This window comes from Anopheles marshallii, chromosome 2, assembly GCF_943734725.1.
Source record: "Anopheles marshallii chromosome 2, idAnoMarsDA_429_01, whole genome shotgun sequence".
Classification (NCBI taxonomy): domain Eukaryota; kingdom Metazoa; phylum Arthropoda; class Insecta; order Diptera; family Culicidae; genus Anopheles; species Anopheles marshallii.
In genome coordinates this window covers 71613415-71622125 of record NC_071326.1, presented here as the reverse complement: position 1 = coordinate 71622125, position 8711 = coordinate 71613415, and the positions used below count along the sequence as shown (strand labels likewise).

Sequence of the window (8711 nt, the reverse complement as noted above, 5' to 3'; positions counted from 1 at the left end):
TTATTTCGTAATTATCTTATGTTTATAAAGGCACCGTATTGTTGAAACTTGAAGTAACTTTAGCTAATGTCTAGATGTTCTACAAGCTGGGTTTGTTACAGAAAATTTCACCGCCGTCTAAATCTACACGCTACTTCTTCAAAAGTGTTGAGAGCACCAGATCAACAAGGACCATCAATCCATCGACTTCAAGACGGCCAGATACGGACATGATACCAGAGATCGGACTAAGCTATGGTTGTTTAGGGTCACGACATCTGGGGTACGATTTTCACGCATTATCTAAAATTCTTTGGCTTCGAAGATGACTACAACATCATCGGACGTACATTTGTGGCGATGCGCGAAGCGTACTCCCGATTGAAACGCGTGGAAGACAAAGTACGTACTTGTCGGACACTAGCCGCGATAGAGTCTGTTTGGAAAGCATAGCATAAGTTGTCGACTCGAAGTAGTAGGTGTTCTGCGATCTTAACTTTTCATAACTTAAGCGACTAAACTATGAGGCGCATTGTTTTGGCGAAAATTGATTATTATTAACTCTATTATTAACTATTATTAACCACTATAATCTCCCAAGACACTCAAAAACATGAGACATGAGACAGGTATAACGAAGCTAGGCTTAAAATGCCAACAAAATATAAAACAAACCAATGTCCAGAGCCCATTTCGAAGGGGGAAATTTTAAATTTTCTAATTTTATTTCGAATGTCGGAAATAAAAATTGGCGGTGTTGCCAGTCGATCAAACTGTCAAAAAGAAGCCCATGCATCGTTTTGCTACATGGGAATTAATGTTCGATAAACAAAACGCAACAAAACAAATCGATATTGAATAAAATAGCAGTGAAAGCCTCTGTGTCTGCAATATCGCTGAAGTAAAATGAGCGCTACATTAGTGAATATAGCTGAGGAGGATTTCTTCGGTACGGTCATACGGTATGGTTTGTACGTGGGAGCGATTTTTCAAATGGTATGCCTAGCAGCCTGCATCGTCCTACCTGATTCTTCCGGTTCAAATGGTGACCCGGGAAGCTGGTCGTCGAAAGTAAGACATTCTGTGCAATACCCGTATGTAAGCTTGTCCTTTAATACGACTCGTGTTTTCTTTCCTTTTCCAGAATAATGACAGTGAAGATTCGAGCTCGGAACATTCGTCACCACAAAACACACCTAGAAGACCATACCATCGTAGCCGCAAGCAGGACAAGAAAAAGCGTCGTTAAAGCATCGCCGATTCGGTGAAGAAATTAAATGCAACCATTCTTCTTCGACAACATTCCTATGCAAGCCATGCAACATGTGAGATAATTTGTTTTCTAGCTTTCCACGGTTATTGTAGAGCAGCTTTTGAACTTCTACAGATTAACTTTACAAAACAAGATCTCTCTGTGTGTACTTAATGATGTGCTAGAAATTGCTACTATTACCATTCTGGACACCCACTAGCAAACGGGGCTAAATGTAATATTGTATTTATTGTGAACACATTAAACATTGCACTTTAACTATGTAAGACGAAATGCTGTATTTTACTCCTTCTGAATTTCTTTCCGATTTCAACCGAAAAACGAGACACATCCATGGTTAGGCGTAGTTGTCTAACATTTATATTGCAAAAACAGTTTGTTGTTTCGCGCCCTTTACACAAAACATTGATCCCTTGGGGCGATATTGTACTCCCGTGTTGGACGAGTACGCTAGATAACAGGAAAAAACGTAAATGAAAAAAAGAAAAACAAAATTAACATTTTACTAGTTTTGCTATGCGGTTGTCTTTACGCTACACAGGAACTGCAAAACCCGGCATATGACGCTTAAGTTAGCTTCGAGTGGATCTCGTTCTGGGCGCACTTCATCACCGCGAGTGCACCTTTCGCAATCAGGTTATGGGCAAGATCGTAACCCAACTTCTCGCACCGTTCGAACACTTCACGCTGGATGTACGCATGTCGGTGCATCCCGCAGAACAGATGTTCACTGTCATCCTTAAGCTTCGGTTCGACAATCTGACGCTGGTCGAGATTTTCATTGTAGTCAAGCACCTTAGCCGAAGCTAGGAAAGGACATTTATCTGCCAGCGATTGTATACCAGCAGCGTTTGGTTCCGGCTTCTTCCCGTTGGCACCATTTTGAGTGTCTCCATTTTTGTCATGCTCCTGCTGTTTGTTACCGGTAACCGGACACACCAAACCAACAGCAATGCTTCCTCCTAAATCCACCTTCTCTTCAGTACTAACAAACGGACAATCACCCATCACTTCTTGTCCGACGGGAAAGCGTGCGCTTGGACATAGAGGTTTCGTTTCGTTCGTAGTTTTATCCTCATCATTTTCAGTTTTGCCTATATCGAACGTACCATCCTTCTGTTCATTTCCATTGCGATCCGATCCTTTCGCCCCCGTTACCATTTTCGTTAGCTCGGACGAATAAGGACACTTCTTAAACAACTCTCCATGAATATCGATGAACTTGGTCAGATCCATACGAGCTCCACCATCTTTGGAGCAACCGGGTATCAGAATTTCGTTGTCACGAATGATTTCCGGACTCTTCTTGCGCTGTTGATGTTCGGACTCGATCGTACTTTCACGATCTCCTTCTACCGAACTGGACGAGCTCACCGGTCTACGCTTTTTCGCACGATGCTTCGCATCGTCGTCATCATCCACACCTGGAATAATATTTTTGCACTCGAAATTCGGTCGACTTTCGGCCAGTTCGAGCGTACAATCACCGTTGGTCCGAATTTCAGTTTTCCCGTCCAAACTCCAGACAGCACCCTCTACCACTAGCTGGAATGTTTCATCATCCTCTTCCAAACCGTCCTGCGAGGCACGCTTTCGTCCCGGTTCTTGCTGTTCCCCATCCGTACCACCACTTTTCCAGCCACGCTTCAGATCCGTCCGGACCGCTACCGGGGCGCTACATCCACCGCCGAGTGTCTTCAGGAAGCTTCGCTCCGTCAGTATCCTGCATTGCGTCTCCAGATGACACAACTTCCCCAGCATGTCCAGTATATAGTCATCGTTCGATCGGCACTCGACGGCCAGTGCTCCCTGCCCGACCGCGTACAAAATTTCGTGCGGTTCAATTATCTGATCGATACGTTTGTTCCAACCCATCCGCACGAGACCGGCCTGGGCGAGAATGATACCAGCAAACTTGGACGTATCGGCATCGAGCTTTGCCAGCCGCGTATTTAAGTTCCCCCGAATATCGCACACCGACAGATGGGTATAGAAACGGGCCAGTTGCGCCGATCGTCTTAAAGATGATGTACCGACGATTGAACCATGGGGCAGTGTAGCTAACGTGCAGCCACGATGACGTTCGTTCAGCACGAGTGCATCCCGTGGATCTTCCCGCTCCAGTACGGCCCCGATCGCCATACCCAACGGTAGCGAAGTGGGCAAATCTTTCAGCGAGTGTACTACAAAGTCTACGCCACCGGTCCGCAACGCATCCTCAAGGTCCTTCGTGAAGAGGGACTTTTCGCCGATTTTTGGCAGTGATTTGTTCAGCACTCGATCGCCCACCGTTGTCATTGTATCTGTGGAGAAGAATTAAGGTACAAAAACGATTAAAAATGCATCACAAATAAGTAAAAAATAAAAACAAAGAAAAAAAACGATTGAGGAACAGTCAACACTCATTTATCAGTATCAGCTACAGTCGTTATCACATACATATGGTTTAAAAACATCTCCTCTACACTGATGTTGCAATAATTTTAATTAATGTGGTTTTTTTGCTTCCTCGTTCGTAAAGACTCATCTGCACTGGAAATGCATGCGGTATTGCAAAGGTGCAATACCTTGGACTAGGGTATGACCTTTGGTTATTTCGTTGAACGATAGATAAAGTAACTCTTGGCAATACCTGTTGCACAACAATCGCCCGTGCCATTTGATTGCAGCTTATAATGATTAAAACATGTTCCCAACGTCCGACTGGTGCTACCGTAAATTGGGCAAGAACATCAGTTATTTGCGCGAAAAATAATAACCATGTAGCACGAAGCATGCATAGAAGTTGTACAGGTCAGTTATGGGCTTATCTGAAGCTAACCTTCACGAGGATGTCGGGGTGGCATTCGATGATTAGACATTTTGCATTGAAATAAAAAAAAAAAACAATCCTTTTGAAGTTATTTGTTGGCAAAGAGATGCAAATCTGAAGACAGTAGAATAGCATAAAAGCAAAGGGCTTTTGGAACATACGACAGGTCTCGATCGCCGTATTCTTCATATTACAAAATATAAGTAATAGTTCCCTTTTTGAGATGGAATTGAGATCTGATTTTCCTTTAAATGTACCATTTCGTGAAATCCGTGAAACTTACTCGTGGACCCAATTTTTGTCCGATAGAAAGATCAACGGTAACCGGACGGCCCACCCCTTCATCTGCAGAACCAAGTTACCAAGGCGTTACCAAGTCATAAAATGTTCAAGGTCAATGGAAAAACATAAAAAACAGACACATAAACTAAAAAGTATCTATAAAAAAGCGGTTTAGAAGTTCCTTTAGCTAGCGCTATTAGAAAAGATAGAAAAAATGACTTCAAATGTTTCTCCTTTCGCTTTGCATAATTCTTTCTCACGCGCCTGACGTAACAAACGACCCGTCAAAATGGGTGTCCACCTGCGTGCCACTCCACAAAAATCATTACTCAAAACGGTTCGCCTGTGCCAACCATTACGGGCCAACGCTGAGTTGGTGATCGTACCAATCGTACTCAGGTGAACCCCTTCCTTAAAATCTAGCGCAATGTTTCGGACACTAAGAACTGGTGAGATCGTGTTGTGTGCGCCGAGGAGAATATCCGCGAGCGAACTTTAGACACAACACGTGCATCATGCACAGACAAAACGTGCCATTCAGCTAGATCTTCATGAAGCTATTCAAGAACAATGTTCGTGCGTAATGTATGTTTGAATTGCAAAAACAAATGGTTGATCAATCGAATTCATTGCGATTGGCTTTCCGTACCGTGCCCGAAGGAAGCATCGTTGGAGGTGAATCTTATCGGCACACGTAAACCCGAAACTTATCAAACGTATAGCATGAAGATGCGTTGTCACTCGTATGTACTGGTGAACGCGCGTGAGGCACGAACATTCGCTACCATGACTAGCCGGTTTTGTTCGCACGGAAGGTTGTGTGATGGTGATCGTCAGCCCTAATAGATATCAATCGCCACATGATGACTTTCAAATTGCTTCATGTACAGCGTCGTGCTGATCTTAAGCAGCGGACTGAGAGGATTGTTTTAAAACAAAATCAACAACAAAAAATCATAATTTATTTGAAAATAGTTCTTTGTAACAAATTATAAATAGCGGTTAGAAATACTTACGAATTTCATACACCACATCCGGATTGAGCTTCTGGAGCAGAGAGATTACATGCTTCGTTTGTGTGAGAGCCAGCTGTAAGAAAAGCGTTAATGAGTTAACTTTAATTCGGGTTCCGACAAACACATTTGGGGTTAAGAAAAACTTATTAACTTTGGAATTATCTAATGACAGCATAATAGATCTATGCAGTCGGACAAGTAGTTCGATTGGTCCCCTACATCTTCCAACCCAAAAAGTCCAGCCTTCAAGCGTCCCACCCGCAGAATAACCCCGGCCGGTGTCAAATGTCAGCTTTGAAATTCTAATTGCCTCGTAACTCGGCTATAATCGACCGGTCGGTGCTGCAGCCGTGGCTGGATGGATAATTGGCTCGATGTAGCCGTTGTCGTGTCATTAATGACCGGCGGGTAAAAGTAATGCTCTCGTTGGCTTATCCCCCATGCTGTACGGTTGATTGTTAGCGGCTGAACAATATTCTGTGCCACAAAAACACCATAAATTTAAGAAACTGATATGGGTTACACACTATAAAATTCGTGTTTTTGCAAATTCAATTGCCTTTAGGTAAGGCGCGTAGCATAACGAAATCATCTTTAAAGTCAAAAATAAAAAAAAAAATAGTTCCACGTTGCTTTTCGTACAGCCACAGGGCGTCCATAAAATGCGTTATGTTTGAGTGAGTATTTGGAAAGCAAGAAGAAAAAAAGCAGACAGATATAATCGACTATGCGACGGGCAGTGTAAATAAAACTTTCCATCTTTTGTAAATCCGTGCCGCCGTTAACACCGAAACAGACGCGGAAAACGCACTTCACACTTGTATCAATATTGTTCCCCCCTTTTTTTTGCTGTGATTCCCTGAAACTTGAAGAATTTCTTGTTTGGGTTTCCAGTGTCAAAGAAAGGGGCAGCTATACCCAAGAAGCCGTACGTGGAGGAAATCGAAAGGAAAAAAAGGAAAAATCCACCTAGCAGGCGTGAACAAAAAAGAATTAGAACCGGTACAGGTCTTATCGTGCGGACGGAACAATAAACAACCGTAATAGTTAGGTAAACGGCACCCTGCTAGTTTATCCCTTAAATAAATAAAAAGCTGTAACATTGTGTGCAGTAGCGAACAATATAAATTATAACATTTGTTACTTCAACTTACCTCACTTTTCCGCGATCCCACACGGATCGTTTTATTCGCACGTTCTTGATCGGTACTCATGTTGCGATCTTTCCTTTTATTGTACAATTTGTGATCTCTTAAGACACACGTTTTCTTGCAACGCGGTGTTTGATAATAGCTTCAATAATTCTCCGTTCAATTCGTCGCCAATCAACCTTTGACCAAACTTAAGCCGAAAGGTACATATCTTTACGCTGGTGAACGCGTTACGCACCACTGGGGCAGGTTAAGGGTTGTGTAATGGCACATGTATATTGGAACAGTCTTAGGTCACTCGGCAATGGTTGTGTGTCGCTGCTGGGCAATGCGTCGTTTGCGATCATATATGAGCTGAGCCCGATGTAACTCCACGAGACGGTGACGGTGAAAGTATTTCTGAACGTGGTTAATCACTCACAACGGTGGCTGCGGCTTTCGTCGCAAGTAGTGAATTAACCTTAAGTAGATGGTTCACGCTGGTTCCACACGGAACGCGGGTTCGTCGTCTACGTCTTGGAAGACTGTACGGACACTGGCAGTTCGGTTGGGCGTTTCACCTACTGATGCTGCTTCTCTGAAACCATCCGGTTTGAGATACGTTTCATCACTAACTTAAGAGTACCGTTGTACCGCACTGGGAAACCTTCGCTGTTCAAGACGGCTATACTTATACCGTTAGATAGTGGCTGGTTGATATTATGCACCACACGGGAACGTATAATTCTAGCCCCGTTTGCACTTTTACCTTATCAATAGCACAACATTTATAAGCAATAGCACCTTCATACACTTGCAAAAAACGCACTTTTCACACTACAATAACGGCAGCACACGTTATAAACAGGCAGGGGAGTTGTACGAAGTATTTCACCGAGTACCTGGTGTTTACATAATGAAGGTTGACCCCCCAATTCGCGAACTGCTCCACGATCGGTCTCATGAATGAATGTGACTGAGCAGCGGGAAGGCAACCATTCGGATACGTTTAGCTGCGTGGCCTGCGGACCAAATCAACCGTACCTATTCCACGAGGGATACACACAAAACTCCCTTTTGCGTGAGAGACGAAAGGAACGTGTTGAGCGAGAAAAAAGACAAAATATTACGTTATTTTGTACGGAAGCTAGAGAGGGAGGTTATGGGTGGGGGTAAAGGGACAACCAAGATAGCTTCAGCTCAGATGCGCGCACAGTGACGTTTCGTTCGTTTTGACGTTGCACAGCTGATGTATTTGTTTACATTTTTTTACCACTGCTCCTTTGCGAAAATGGGTCGGAAAATCTGTGCTTATAATAAAGCTGCATCTTCTGCATCAATTGTTAGTACCTAAAGAAAGAATGTAATGAAACATTGATTTCTTTAGCACAAAAAAGCTTTTCAATATTCTTGCAACATATAGTTCTTTACACATCTTGGTCTCGTATTTGAAATTTCTGTTGGATGAGTGAAAAATAGCTTCAGGAAACTCTCAGGGCCTAATGTTATCGCTAAGTCTGTGCCAAGGCGACAAATACTGAATTATGCACATTTGAAGTTGTCGTAGACTTTAGCTATATTCGGTCAAAGGCACCGACAACAGCATTGATATTGAAATAGGCGCTAGGATGCCGACTAGTCTTTCTTAAGTTTGAGTAAACTTCTTCACTCCGGTATTCACAAATGCCTCTAATAGATGGAATTTGTCCAACACTGACGTAACCATCTTAGAAGCGTTTGAGAGAAAGATGCTGAGAACGATTTTTTGCAGGGCCCCGGTCTGCTGGTGCCATGAGAATGACACTGAACGTTTCCATCCCTTAAAGTTATTTTAAGTCATCCACATGGACACAGGAGTCGTGATTCTGAGATGGAATGATGGCTTTCATGTTTCCACTAGAAAGTCCAGGATATTATGTTGGTAGACGGGATAAGTTAGAAGAAAAAAATGAATTGAAATAACACTTCTAAAAGCGTAGATGGAAGAATAACATCCCATGCAATATAAAGGTTTATTTCCGCTTTATTCATGTATCACTTTCTTATAAGACACTATTCACAGCTAAATCAATAAGTAACATTACATTTGTAAGAAATACTTAAAATGGTCAAAGTGTTGTTATTATTGTCTACCTAATGTAAATTGCTCATAGACTGTGATAATTTTAGTTATTTCGCACTACGAAACAATCTGATTATAAAAAAAAAAACAATCAAAC

The 8711-nt window shown here is 42.6% G+C and overlaps 2 protein-coding genes across 2 annotated transcripts; one reads left to right on the top strand and one right to left on the bottom strand.

Annotated features, from left to right (window-relative positions):
* Positions 1-885: 885 nt before the first annotated feature.
* Positions 886-1228, top strand: LOC128708784 (protein anon-73B1). Its single transcript, XM_053803763.1, has 2 exons — positions 886-1050; positions 1124-1228. The coding sequence occupies exons 1-2, from the start codon at positions 886-888 to the stop codon at positions 1226-1228; spliced, it is 270 nt and encodes an 89-aa protein (XP_053659738.1).
* A 591-nt stretch (positions 1229-1819) lies between these two features.
* On the bottom strand, positions 1820-6576 carry LOC128706993 (uncharacterized). Its single transcript, XM_053801938.1, has 3 exons — positions 6517-6576; positions 5363-5435; positions 1820-3555 (listed from the first exon to the last, which is right to left on the bottom strand). Exons 1-3 carry the CDS (start codon positions 6574-6576, stop codon positions 1820-1822), a joined length of 1869 nt encoding a protein of 622 aa, XP_053657913.1.
* Between the last annotated feature and the right edge of the window lie 2135 nt (positions 6577-8711).

Coding starts and splice junctions, on each gene's coding strand:
- LOC128708784 (XM_053803763.1), top strand. CDS start 886: ATGAGCGCTACATTAGTGAATATAGCTGAGGAGGATTTCTTCGGTACG. Junction 1,051..1,123: donor CGGGAAGCTGGTCGTCGAAA/GTAAGACATTCT, acceptor TTCCTTTTCCAG/AATAATGACAGTGAAGATTC.
- LOC128706993 (XM_053801938.1), bottom strand. CDS start 6,576: ATGAGTACCGATCAAGAACGTGCGAATAAAACGATCCGTGTGGGATCG. Junction 5,436..6,516: donor TGGGATCGCGGAAAAGTGAG/GTAAGTTGAAGT, acceptor CTTTTCTTACAG/CTGGCTCTCACACAAACGAA. Junction 3,556..5,362: donor GGATGTGGTGTATGAAATTC/GTAAGTATTTCT, acceptor TCTTCTCCACAG/ATACAATGACAACGGTGGGC.